Genomic DNA, 13,977 nt, shown 5'->3' with positions numbered 1-13,977 from the left:
CCTGTAATATTTTCTATGCTCTCTCTTAAATAATGCAACAGTAACATTGCACGGCCAAAGACATTAGGGAGGAAAACATTTTTATTTACTCCTATTTACCAAACCCTTAAAGCAAAGTTGACTGAAGTTTTATGGCTTCCTCAATACTTGCTTCTCCTAACACTTTAAATGATCTCATCCTAGGAACAATCAGCATTTAAAAATTAAAGCAAGAATGAGCTGCTTGGGTTTTCTTTTGCTTGCTTCTTTTCCCCAGGCTCCTGAAGAATGAGTAGAATACTGCTTAACCAAATGTCAAGGAAAGACTACGTGAACAAGTAAGCATAGGAAACTGATATGAAATTTACACTGTATTTCTTAAAGACAAGAATGTTCGTGAGTTTTATGTAGTGTGAGAGAGACTGTAGATTTAAACATCCAAATTTACCAAGTGATGATAAATTCAATAAATAGATTTTTCTGGCCTTACATGCAACTAGCACTGCAACATCTTCCATCCCAGCACATTTTTATTGTTTAAAAGATCCACTTGAAACAGGGCAGCATGAATGATTTCATCAAGATCTCTGCTATTACAATGAATCATTAATATCCTAGTGAAAAATTTATTGTGATGAATAATGCATTCAAAATGATGAGACAGAAAATGAAGCATTACTCTGCAATGTACCAGGGAATCAAAGGGATGTTATGGAAGTTGTCAAGCTAAAAAAAACATCTCTTCTGGAAGGAAATCTTTCTAGATGTCATTTCAGATACTTTATTTCATTCTCTCACCAAACATTTTTATTGTAGTTGAAGAAAAAGCAAACTAGAAACATTCCTGCCTTTCTACAGTTTTTAAGTCCAGGTATAACCATTATTTTTGGTCACAAAACTAGTTCTACCCTAAGGCAGCACTTCTTCGTATTCTTGGAAATTTATTTGAGCATACGTAATTGTGAAATACAAAACCTTGTTATGCTTTCCCCTCCCCCCCAAAATACTGTATCTATTGTGTATATGGCAGAGTTAGCAGGATTGGATAGCGAACTCTGCTAGGTTAGGGAGTTAGAAGAGCTTAAGGTAATAATCATATCAGCGTAAATGGCATAGAATGCAAACTTAGGCAAGTAGAATAATCACTCTCTCCTGTGGCCCAAAAATTAAAGTAACCAAACACGTCTTTGTACTGAAGTACATAGAAGTTGCACTGCAGTACTGTACTGAGTTCTGGCAACCAAAATAACAAGCACATTGCTAAAATGGACTTCTGACGCTAGTTAGTTTAAAAGGCAGACCAAAACAAAAAACACAGCACTAGGATACAAGCAAAGAGCTGTCATGAAGAGTTGATTAAACTTCAAAGGGGAATAAAATATTCATTACACATTTGATAGATTTGTTTTTGTCCATTCTGGTATACAGATTTGTGTATAATACATCAAAGCTGGCATATTATAAGCATATTCTTGCTCCAAAAACAACATATAAAATAGTCATTAGTACCTTAGAATTTGATGTGGATTCCAAAAAGCAAAGCCTGTTGCCAAATCCTTCTGCAGCAAGACACAATTTCTGTTGCTCCTTGTGAACAGTTGCAGTGCACTGCAGAACCACTTCATCATCCTAGGAAAAAAAAAAAAAAACAAAAACAGAGCAGTGGTTATACTTCTGACTTGGGGAAGTATATAAAAAGTCATTGCTAAAAATTAGAAGCAGTTATCCGTGAACACAAACCGAATTGAATCCCAGCATAATTTCAATTCTCTGATTAGAGAAAGTGGACAAAACAATGAAAATAATTATAACTCCTTCTTTAAAAAAACATTGCTGGAGAAAATGCCAACATTGTACCTCCACAGACAGAGGCTGACAACAGAGCTTGACAACAGAGACTGATACATTTACTACGTAACAGAATTGTAGGGGTTGGAAGGCGCCTCCAGAGATCATCAAGTCCAACACCCCTGCCAAAGCAGGTTCCCTACACCAGGTCACACAAGTAGGTGCCCAGGCGGTTCTTGAATGTCTCGAGAGAAGGAGACTCCACAAGCTCCCTGTGCAGCCTGTTCCAGCTGTCACTCTCACCTCAGAAGTTCTTGCGCACATTTGTGCAGAACTTTCTATGCTGCAGTTTCCAGCCGTTTCCCCTTGTCCTGTCTCCACACTGCTGAAAAGAGTCCAGCCTCGCCATTCTGCCCCCTACACCTTAGATACTTATAGACATGGATCAGCTCCCCTCTCAGTCTTTTCTCAAGGCTAAACAGACCCAGTTCACTCAGCCTTTCTTCATAGGGAAAAAAGCTCCAGGCCCTTCACCATCTCTGTGGCCCTCCGCTGGACTCTTTCCAAGAGATCCCTGTCTTTTTCTGTACTGGGGAACCCAGAACTGGACACAGTATTCGTACATAAATCTCTATCAGTGTGTGTACCACCCAGTCTCTCCCCCTGTACACTGTTTTTAAAGAAAGTCTGAAAGGATTTCTACATAGCCTACCTGCAAAAATCCTTATATACTGACAGCTACAAAAATATAATTCAGTTTTGAATTAAGACTTAATTTTAGATAAACTTAATTTTAGATAACCATCTAATGCACTATAACCTTGCTTGCTCAAGTTGACTGCAAACCAATTGCACAGTATCACCAAGCATACATACATTATGTAGATGACAATTGCTGGAAGATTAAGAAAAGGAATAGAGCAACTGCTAAATTCCCTGATGCACAAATTTTCCCAATTTATTTCCATAACATTTTTTTCTTCTTTTGCTGTAAAGTACACATAATTAGTCAACATAATACATGTTAATAAACAATGGCATTCGCCTGTCATCCTGAATGGAATGATGTTAACAGATATTCATTCTAAACAAAATCTAATTAAAAATAGTATGTATATATACTGTTATAACTGACAAAATGGCACGCACTTTCAGGTTCATATTCAGAACAATCAAAACAGGCAAATTGTATGGAATATACTATATTTAAAAGAAAAGATGCCAAAGGAGTTGGGAAAAAAGGGCAATAGCACAGACCTAAAAGCCCTTCAGATGTTTGCACAGACTGATAGATAGTTCTATTATTCTTGTTCTGCTGAATACTCATCACTTCAGCTTCACATGAATTCACAATACTCATCATAACAGTTTCCTCCCTGGAAACTGGAAGATTTGTTATTATTTCCACAGCAATTTGCTATAACCACAGCAGCCTTCATTTCTAAGCTCAGATGCTGCCTTGAGTTGTTTTTATTTTGCTGTTTTCAGATACAGGAAAAAAATGTTACCAAGAGATTAAGAGAAATTAAGTGCCAGTAACCACAAGTTCTGTGTAGAAAGTGGTACTGTCATTTATTCTCAGATGTGGAAGATATTAACCATAACAGTCACATAGTCTGGTGCCTGTTGTCTCTCCACTTACTTCAAATAAGAAGAAAACACACCCTGAAAAGCTACCCACTTAGTGTAGGTACTTTATTAGATGGCTCTTCCAACTACTCTCATTTATTCTCCTGGTCAGGATTTGAAATCCATCAAACCACACTTCGCAATTTGGAAGTACAATCGTCTCTGTTCCATAAACGGGAAGTAAGGAGCAAGGATGATGCTGCCTGCCCATAGTAACAGAGTTTACCAAAGGGATAGCAGAATCGTTACTTAGATTTCTAAACTGATAACCTGAGTCAGAAAGCTATTCTCCCACCCTAGCACTATCTTGGCTAAATCCATTAATCCCAATAAACCCTTTCGTGTCAGCCAGTACATCAGCTCATAATTTTAAGGATACCATATCTTCCAGTAGAAAGACATTCTGCTTGCATTATGTCAGTTATCTGCACTGACTCAAAAAGCATGAGCTTTTGATAATCGCACAACTGCATTTATCATTTTGAGTCTTGGAGATGCATTTTGAACAAATAGGTAGATCCTGTGCATGTTACAAAGCCCTGGTAGTTTTCAAACATCCAATTTTGAAAAGCAAGGAGGGTTGTTCAAGAAAGAACAGCTTCTAGTAGCCTAGCATCTATTAGCTATGGGCTATGTAAATATTTTCATGAAATTTATATATCCACAGAAACAAACAAAAAAAGACCTAGAGAAGATACTATAAATAAATATATTATAAATAAATATATAACTTCCCCACATTATAGTAACGTCTACTGCTAAAAATGTGCCCTAAAAATCAAAGCAGCAGCAGTAGCCATAAGCTGATGAAGTGCATGCTCAGAACTGCATTCCAGTAGATCAGACTACTGACTGAAGGTCAGGGTATATATAATTATATACTTAACTCCTTCACAGAGGATGCAGTAAAGTAAAATGTGAATTTCTACTAATTTAAATAATTTGTTGTACTTTTCCTTATCTGACCCTTGAAACAATTACCTTTGTCAACTACACTGTTTTTGTTCTACTTCTCTACGAGATTATACGAATTTTGAAATAACATACAGGACACTGGATGTCACATTTGCAAAATAAAGTATTAAAAGGTTGAAACTATTAAGTTCTGCTTGTATGTTCCAACTTGCTTCTAGTGCTGTTTTATATAGCAAATATTGCAATTAGTGGAATATTTCCATCAATTTACACATGCTACAAATCAAGATCTCAGCACAGGCTCTAATAGCTCAATCTTTAATAGCTTCCTCAAACTCTACATATGCAGCGTTATGCTTCACCACATCCCATTTAATGCTCAGCTGTGCAGCTGAATTTTGCAATGAGCTTCAGTGCCAAAAACACTTTAAAAGTAGGTTACAATTAGAAATAAAACCTGTACAAACTGCTTTCCACCAACAAAAAGCGTACAATGCTCCTCAACTTAAAAGCTTTATTTCAGCTTCCCTTTGTTGTGTTGGAATAAGTATTAAGTTATAAAACAGAATAAAAGATTCTAAGTTCCATAAACCATCAAGTACAAGACTTCCACAGTTACTGGCAAGCACGTGCTTGCCAGTAACAGGATCTATAAGTCAGTCCCTTGAAACGACCCTTGTGATACAACCTCAACATATGACAATAGCAACATCACCTTTGCTTTAATGTTAAGCATCAGAATAGTATGCACTGGAGACAACTTTCATCACATATGGGAGCTTTAATACTTATTGCTCAAGAGTTTCATTCTGCGTGATTTTGAAGGCAAAATGTAGCAAAGCAGAAGTTAAGTAACACATTAAGATGGAGCTTTTCTTCCTCAAAATCCCTGCTGACAAGGAACAGAAGCCTAGATGCACAGAGTTCATTAACTACTACATTCATAATGTGTAAGAATCACTATCAACATAGATTAACTATCTTGTGAACAATCCCATGAGAGGTACCACAAAACAAATGCTCAAGGCTTAATACTACTTAATTTTTCCATTCCATTCTTGACTGACCAATTAATGTCAAACTATCAAGCTCTTCTTTGAAATACCATCCTATTAAGGATGGTGGCTCTGGCAGCTGAATGCAAGTGAAGTCTATGACAGAGATAAGAAAAGGGCCCAAACTTTTAATTACCACATCATACCTTAAGCCACAATACTACAACCCTCTGAGTTGCATCGCGGCCATCAGGAAGTTAAAACACTGTTCAGAAAGTACTCATCCTTTACATAAGAATGCAAGATAAAAAGAAATGCTAAGACAACATTGCAGTAGAGAAGGATCTGGTGGTTATGGTGAATCAAAAATTGATCAGCAGTCAACACCATTAGGCAACTATACGAAAAGCAAATGGTTGTCAGTAACACACAATGTAAAGAACAGGTAACAATTCTTCATTTTATCAAAACAGTTAGTATAGAATAGCCGGTAAGAAGTTTTCTGAGGACAGCAAAGAATTTTCACTACCAATTTAGAAACATCATTATAAGATTTTTGAAAGCATACTGAAGGATTTATGCATAGCCTAACTTGTTGTAGGGTGAGAAGGAAGAGAGTAGATTCTTCCAATCAGATAATTGTAATTAGTCCAGATACATTTTATGGTACATGTTTTATTTTTATCCTGTAGGAGGAGTAATTTCATAAGAATTCAATGTTATTCTAAAGGAAATAACCTTCCAGACAGAAAATCCCATGCAAAATAGATGGAGTTCTAGAGGACCAGAAGCTTATAGCTCTTGCTACAGTACCAGGAAGCAGGCTGCTAGCACAATAACCAATTTATTTACTCCTCCTTTCACAGAGCTCTATAACTTACTCATCAAAATAATTTTGCCAGATTCCAGCAATATCATGCTGATCTGCAGTAATAAAGACATGTGGCAATTTAAAAATACATACGTAAAAACCGTGAGTCATGTAGATTCACATTCAGCATTTGTCAGAAAGTTTTCACTAGAGAACAATGATACAAAGGACCTGTCAAAAAGAAATCCCTATCTACAACACAAAAATAAAAACCTGTGTAAATAGAGTGCGGAGCTGTGGCAGAGCAGAGTTTACCTAGGGCTTGCACATCAACACTGAGCAAACCGTCAGAGGCACAGGACCCATCCCAGTCAATGGTTTCCACAGCCACCAGACAGAAATGAAACACTCAATCACAAGGCAAAAGACCAAATCTAAATGAGTTACTTCAGTACAATTGAGTAATATGTGTAACCTGTGTTCTCTTGACTACTGCACTGTGAAACAAATGACTGCATTTGACCTGAGCACGGCAGTGATAATGCCGAATGGCTAGAACACTCAACTGCATGAGCTAAACACATCCTCAAATAGAGCACCCTCTAGTGGTATCAAACGTGCACAGAACTGAAACTGATTTACTATCAATACTCAGTTTCCTCTTCTGGCTCTGTACTCCACTGGATCAGCACATAATAGTGTCACAGTTTGTTTCAGTGTACACTGACCTTGCCTTTGCATGTGCTATTGTATTTGTTCTTGATTGAGTTCTACTACCAAAAATACATCTGCAAATGAACATATTTCCAGTCAAGATGACTCATTTTATTATTTCTCACCAATTAGCTCTGCAGTCCTACAATCCTAAAAAATGCCAAGTTCAGCTTTTAGTGCCTAATAATAATCGTACCTAACGATTATATATAACGATTATTAGTGGCTAACTCTGTATCTGACACAGTTGACAGGTGAAAGGGGTTGAAAACATCTACAAAGAAGTATGTTTACCAAATTAAACAGAACAGCTGGCAGGCTGCTTCCAGGTTTTTAAAAGCTCCAGCGTGCCAAATTCTCTCTGATGTAATTCCACATAATTTAGGAATTCAGTAAGAATGCTATTACAGTACACCCTCACTCACTAGTTCCAAGCTTCCTGTTCTGCAGTCAAGGGCATGATTACAGCATGGGACATATCATTGCTATATTTGATTCTGCTAGTGTGAGTATCAGTAAAGACAGAGGTGACAGCACACTAGAAAAGGTGTCCACAAGATTCTGCAGGCAAACACAAGAACATTTTATTAATGATCTGAGCCAGGCACTTCACAAGCCTCCTCTGAACAAGTGGCAACAATCAAACAATCAAAACAACTTTTCCAAGGTTACGCAATACTTAGACTCAAACTGAACACATTCCCTTTTGTTGTGTTCTTCCTACCCCAATAATGGGTTCCACAGAGCAAGGAGTTGACAACACATCCTCTCTCCCCAGCTCCTGCCATGAATGCGTCGCCTCCCCTCCGTATCATCCATTTCATGCAAGAATACATGAGATATATTCAGCAGCTCTCAGACTTTTATCTTGTGAGCAGATTCAGGAGGCTAAGTCAGTAACACCACCATCTGCTTGAGTTTGCACATTCAGTCCTAGATCACTTTCTCATCCCTTAATCTTTTTGCAGCAGTATTTCTCGATTCATTCCACTTCAGTGCTCTCTACCACGCTGATATTTCACAGCTACCTGATTGATCATAGAGCTCTTCCTCTCTAATTCCCAACCAAAAAGACTTATCTGCCACTGTGTTATCTTTGTTTTTCTAGAGCGATGTTAAAGATTCATTCTAACTCTCTCTGTTTCCAATTCTCTGTCAATGTATTTTTACCCAGCTTTTATCTTGAAGCTGCTCTAAGTTACAAGATTCACCCTCTCACTTCACACGAAAGCATTGCATGGGAAATGTATCACCATGATAAGTCTACCACCTTTCTGAATTCTTGCTTCCTAGACTTTTTAATTCCATTTTGAAATATTCTCTCAGACTGCTGTTCTCAACTTCTCTTCTGAGCATCTTTGATGTGTAATTGATTTTTTTCTGCATACCATAAAGAATTCCAAAAGGCTTATTAACTACATGAATTTTCAACATAGCTTAAAATGCCACAAAAGCATCATCCAACTTGATTTCTTCACATCACTGCTCTGGATTCAAAGTGTATTTTGCTGTGAAAATCCAAGCAATAACACTAAAAAGATAATACCCAGATAATTTCACTACTGTTTATAAAGGAGATTTTAAATCTCCCATTAAAGAGACTGGCCTTCTCCACATTGATGCAGGTCAGAGCTCCATATGGCAGCTGTTCACCAGGTACACATTACCATTCTGCCTTCATTTTGAAACTTTATTTCTTGTTTTTCATTTACTGTCTAAACTATCTCTGAAAAAAATACACATTTGCCTCTGGCCTTCCAGACATCTCTTGGGACAAAATCCTCAGTTGAAGTCTGTTTTATCCTCACTTTTATAATCCACTACTTGCATGCTGATCTCTTCCTTCTGTTCCACACAAAATTATACACTCTTTCAATCTTCTGCCACTCACTTGTTTAGTTTTTTCATTATTTTTTCAGTCATCTCCGATTTTCAAACTATTATTTTCAAATCCACGTTCAGGAGAATTTTCAGCCTTTCAGAAGGAAGCTACAAGAGCAAAGATGTCCATGGAACAGACAAAAGTATGCAGGCCATGGTGTGTGCCCTGCTGTAGGACCTGAGGGATGGTTGATGGTCATATCCACTCCCTGCCATCCAGGCTTCGGCTCAATAGATCATGACAGATAAAGAGAGCATTACTTCACAGAACTGGCTGTTGATACTGAATGGATGCAATAAAGCACTGAGGGCTAAGAAGCATTCACCAAGAAAAAAATTAGACACTTCAGAGAGGCTTTTTCAGCTGAAGAACTCTCCTCTGCCTCATGACTACTCTAGCAAATACTTTGCCACAACAAGCAGTGGGAAGAAAGGAACAGAGGGCCAATAGCTGTTGTCATTTCCCACATACCCAGGGATGAATCAGGATAACAAGAGTGTTTTACTCACTTTTGCAACAATGTCTCCAAAAAAGCTCACAGTATTCAAGAAACAGAAAACAAAGAAAAAGAAATCAGGGGTCTTTTCCCACTAAGTTGCATTACCAGATTACAAAATACTAACAACATAAAGTCCAAATCTTAATCACATACACAAACAAATAATTATACCTATCACGTTCCTGTTTCTTCACATACTACACAACAAAAAATAATTTCCATTTTAGGAGAGAGTATTCTACCCACCTTTGAACCTCTGTTAAGTAGACCAGAAAGTCTTGCTCCAACACTTTCAGATGTCTAACCATGTAAATCAGTCATCTATTTTATATCTTGTTTTGTATACAAACTTGTCTTACATCCAACTGCTTTGTGAGATTCTGCTACCTGCCATTCACAGCTTGTAAATCACACCACTGCATCAACAGCCTGACATGTCTTAGGAAAAATGCAATGCTATGAACTAACAAATCTTCCTCTTGTTTGACACATCACAAGACATGCTGTGATCATGGGGCTTGCTTGGCAACAGTGACCCCACAACAATTGTGTTATTTATCTCATATTATTTTTGAAAAGAACACATCTAGAGGATATAAAGTGGCAGAAGTGTTTTCCAAAAAAATGCAGATGCAACCAGGAAGGTGCTTCAACCCAAAAATACTTTCTCAGGTGCCAAGTTGGCTCCTGAGCAGTTTCTGAAACCAAAGGGTTATTCTCAGCAACTGTTAAAAGTTCTGGAACAGAAGTTTACATGGGGCTGGATCTGCAGCAGCCTGAAACAGGCACATCTCTAAGCAAACCTCGGTACACAGAATGTCAAAACACTTCAGCAGGTCTTAACCTGACTAGATTATTTCCACCTAAAAATGATCATATAGAACACCAGATTTTGTATGTTACACTATTGCTGTCATGAAGGATCTGCCAACATTCAAGTTCCTGGTACAGATTTCAGGTCCAAACCATCAAGCAAACACAGATTTTAGTCAGCAGATTATACGTTTCTAAGTACTTTACTAAGTGCCGCAACTGACCACCACTCAATCAGTACCTGATATCAAAAAATGCCCCTTCCAGAGGGGGAAAAAAAAAAAAAAAAAAATCTACAAAAAATGGGTAGCAACTTGAACAGTTGTTGCTTTGTGCTCTTTTTCATAGAATGAAAAATAACACTATTTTGGTTGCTATGAAGAGTCCTGCATAAAAAAGCATGGCACACTGCAGTAGAAGACTTGTTATTAAAAGCTGTGCTGATATTTACAGAACTATAAATAGATCCTGATGCATCTGCACTAAGCCTGTCTTTTGAAATAATAAAAATGTCTGGTTTACAAAGATTTTCTCTTTACCCCAGCTTGAAGGGTACTCTTTCATTTCTAGCCATTTATCTCAAGTCCTTCAGAGCATTACTGCGGAGCTGAAAAGCTGTGAGATTCAACTGGCACAATACATCTTGCAGTAACAACAACAACAAAAAAAAAAATAATCAGTAAATCTTCAGATATCTAGTAAAGAGGCTTTCTGCCACCTGGTTCTCACACCAGCAGGTAATTCTTCACAGATTTTAATCAGATGTAGTGACAGAAGGCCACAGTGAACAAAGTCCCAAAAATATGTTACTAAGCAAGTGCAAAAATATACTTCTTAACTCACATACGTCAGAGCATAACGTTCACTCTAAATTTATTTCCCGTTTCTTCCTCAGAACAAACTCACCAGCTATCATAAATGAATGAATAATATTATAACAGCAGGAGTACCTTTCAACTGCTTTTACTCTAAATTTCATGAGCAAATTCTTAAAGGTTATGCAGAAGCACAAACTCAAACATTATAAACCACAAATTCATATTTGTATACTCATTTTTGGTATACAAAAATATTCACTATACACATTTTCTATTAATCTCTACATGTTCTATATGACACTGAATTAAGGTGGGATTCACTTTATTTCCAACTAAGTAAAAGGTCAAAAAATAAATACAAAAAAAATCGGCTATTTTTATTTATAAAGTGGAATTCATGGTCTTGCATTACATTTAAAACTACATTCAACAAACAATAACTGGAATGTATATTCATCACAGATCAAAATACAAATTCTCAAATACTGTTTTCATGATCATACACTAATCTCATTTTTCCTCACTCTTTTTAATAGAAATTATATATAATACTTTATATTATATATATTATATATTATACATTGTATAGTATATAGTAAATAAACTATATACAGTGTATAGTATATACAGTATTACATATATGATATAAAAAGTTATATGTATTTTATATTACATATATTAGAAATAAGAAACATATATAATAAATTGCCATTGCTTCCACTGTAATTTGAGAGTTCTGAGACAAACAGTATCATGTCACGATATGAGCTGCAGCTTAAGATTTTCGTAAATAAACTACAAGAAGGCCTCCAAGAAATCTGTTAAAATTGCTACACTAACGGAAAGATCAAAATTAAGACTTTTATTCCCCTATGAAGCTTTCATGGGCTGCCATTTATCAACTACACTCTTATTAAAAATTGCACTATTACACTAACTGGAAATTAAAGAAATATGAGTAAAAGAAAATAACATTTTCGAAATAAAAGGGGATTCAGAATAGTAGTTTCATCTGGCCAAAGGAAATCAAGGTTCGAATTTTTTATGCCATGTTATTTTGGTAATTTCCCGCATGCATTCATGACAAAAAAGCTGTATTTACAAAAAAAAAAACAAACTTTTTTGACTGTAATACATACGAATTATCAGAGTATATTCTGTGTAAAAATTAAGCACGTTAATATCACTTTCCATTGCCATTTTCCATTCCTTCATTCCTGATGACTAACACGTACTATTAGATTAACACAGGTTAATTTAAAGTCCCATAAAAGCCTTCACATTTCCCTCAAACATGCTTGTACATATATAACTTTGCATAACTTGGATCATAATTATACTTCAACTTTTACCTTACTCTAATTTTAGAGTTAATTTAAACAACTTTTAAGCAGCAGTAAAGCTAGGCAGATAACAAGCCCTGTACTAAAGAGGCTAAGAAACACAAGCTCTTACTCGTATTTTTGACTGCACTAAATCCCTTTGACTGGCTGAGCTCCTGTATACTACTTGGATTATGATTCATCACACAGAACTTAAGGCATTTAAAATTCACCCAAGTAAATCTACTTAGCTACCATCATTAGTCATTTAGCTTTTATTTACCTCTACTCTGCCTAAATTGCCTTTACAGCCAATGGTGGAAGACCGATTTTCCAGAAGGAGAGACGCTGTCTCACAAAATTATTATTTCAGACAAACATGAGCACCCTCTGCAAGTACCTACTCTCTTCCATGTGCTCTACAATAATCAGCATAGGCCAGGACGACCACTGGATAAATGTTGCAGTTCAAGTGAGATGAATTTCAGGCTCAGCATAATTGTAGCAGCTTCTCCAAACAGTAAAAACCGAAATTAATACTACAGAATTTCCCCATGTTTTCAGTGAAATAGCAGCAGCATGAAGACTAACTCAAAATAAATGAGTTTATCAAATTTTTAAAAATTGATAGAAGCTTTGCATAATTATTTGAAGTTAGCCATAGCAAACAAATCAAACATACTGTAGAGACTGAGGGTTTCACATAACCAGAACTGCCCTCTGCCTAGCTAAATTACATAAAAGCTGAAGAAAGAAGTACAGGTGTGTGAATTTCATCCCAAGTCACGTGGAACACTTCATAATCACAACTCTTACCTGGTCACTTCAGCTAGCAACCTGAAGACCTCAAGTCATTAGTCACAAGATAAGAGTTCTCCACAGTTTTTGTATTAACTTAAAACTGTGCACATGCAGGACCATCAGACCCCAGATGAGGGGCAGGAGATGGTCGGCCACAGAAGCCTCAAATGACATGAGCTGTGAGAAGGACATCTCTCAGCTGCTCTGCTATGTACTCCAAAACAGTTAGAAGGAGCAGGAAGAACTGAAAAAAACAAGCTGATAAAATCTTGGCAGCAGGACTTCCACACACCCTGCTGTCCTAGGAAGAGGTGTGGGATTGCTGCAAACTTCAGACATCCTAAAGCCTAACTGCAGCAATCCGCATGTAAGATGATGCCCTCTTTGGGTTCCGTTTACGGTCAGAAAAAAAAATGGCCTGCTCAGGAAATTTCTTGACTACAAAAAGAAGTTACATGACTACATCAGCCAGACTTCTAGATCTGATTAATTATATCCTAAGAAGCAGACTAATATGGCCCTAGTGCAACAAGAAGGAAAAAAATAAAAAATAGAAAGTCAAAAGTACCTCTATTCTTCTCATAAGCAGCGTTATCATAGAATTGCCTAAGCTGGAAAGGACCCATAATAATCCCCTAGTCCAAAGCTGGCTTCACACAGAAGCACCCAAAACTCAAACCCTTCGTCTAAGAGTGTTGTCCAAACACTTCTTGAGCTTCAGCACTTTGGGACATGACCACTGGGGCTGTTCTAGGTCCCAACCACCCTCTGGTGCAGAACCTTTCCCTAACCCCCACCTGACCCACTCCTGATGCAGCTCCATGCTGTTCCCTTGAGTCCTGTCACTGTCATCAGAGAGCAGAGATCAGCACTGCTCCTCTGGTTCCCTTGAGAGGAGCTGTAGGCTGCCATGAGGCCTCCCCTCAGCTCCTCTTCTCCAGGCTAAACAAATCAAGGGACCTCAACCACTTCTCAAACATCTTGACCACTAAATCCTTCACCACCTAAACC

At 37.2% G+C, this 13,977-nt stretch overlaps 1 protein-coding gene across 6 annotated transcripts in view; it reads right to left on the bottom strand.

The window, feature by feature from the left end:
* RYR2 (ryanodine receptor 2) overlaps nucleotides 1-13,977 on the bottom strand; it is a 341,086-nt gene that overhangs the window by 250,166 nt on the left and 76,943 nt on the right. For all 6 annotated transcript variants that reach the window (XM_052696134.1, XM_052696150.1, XM_052696179.1 and 3 more), the window contains one exon: nucleotides 1,489-1,608. In XM_052696134.1, the coding sequence (XP_052552094.1) occupies nucleotides 1,489-1,608 (120 nt within the window). The remainder of the gene's footprint in view (nucleotides 1-1,488; nucleotides 1,609-13,977) is intronic.

This window comes from Tympanuchus pallidicinctus, unplaced genomic scaffold (assembly GCF_026119805.1).
Source record: "Tympanuchus pallidicinctus isolate F22 unplaced genomic scaffold, pur_lepc_1.0 scaffold1, whole genome shotgun sequence".
In the NCBI taxonomy this organism is placed as follows: Eukaryota; Metazoa; Chordata; class Aves; order Galliformes; family Phasianidae; genus Tympanuchus; species Tympanuchus pallidicinctus.
The sequence above is the reverse complement of the archived record's forward strand: the minus strand, read 5'-3'. Positions and strand labels throughout refer to the sequence as shown.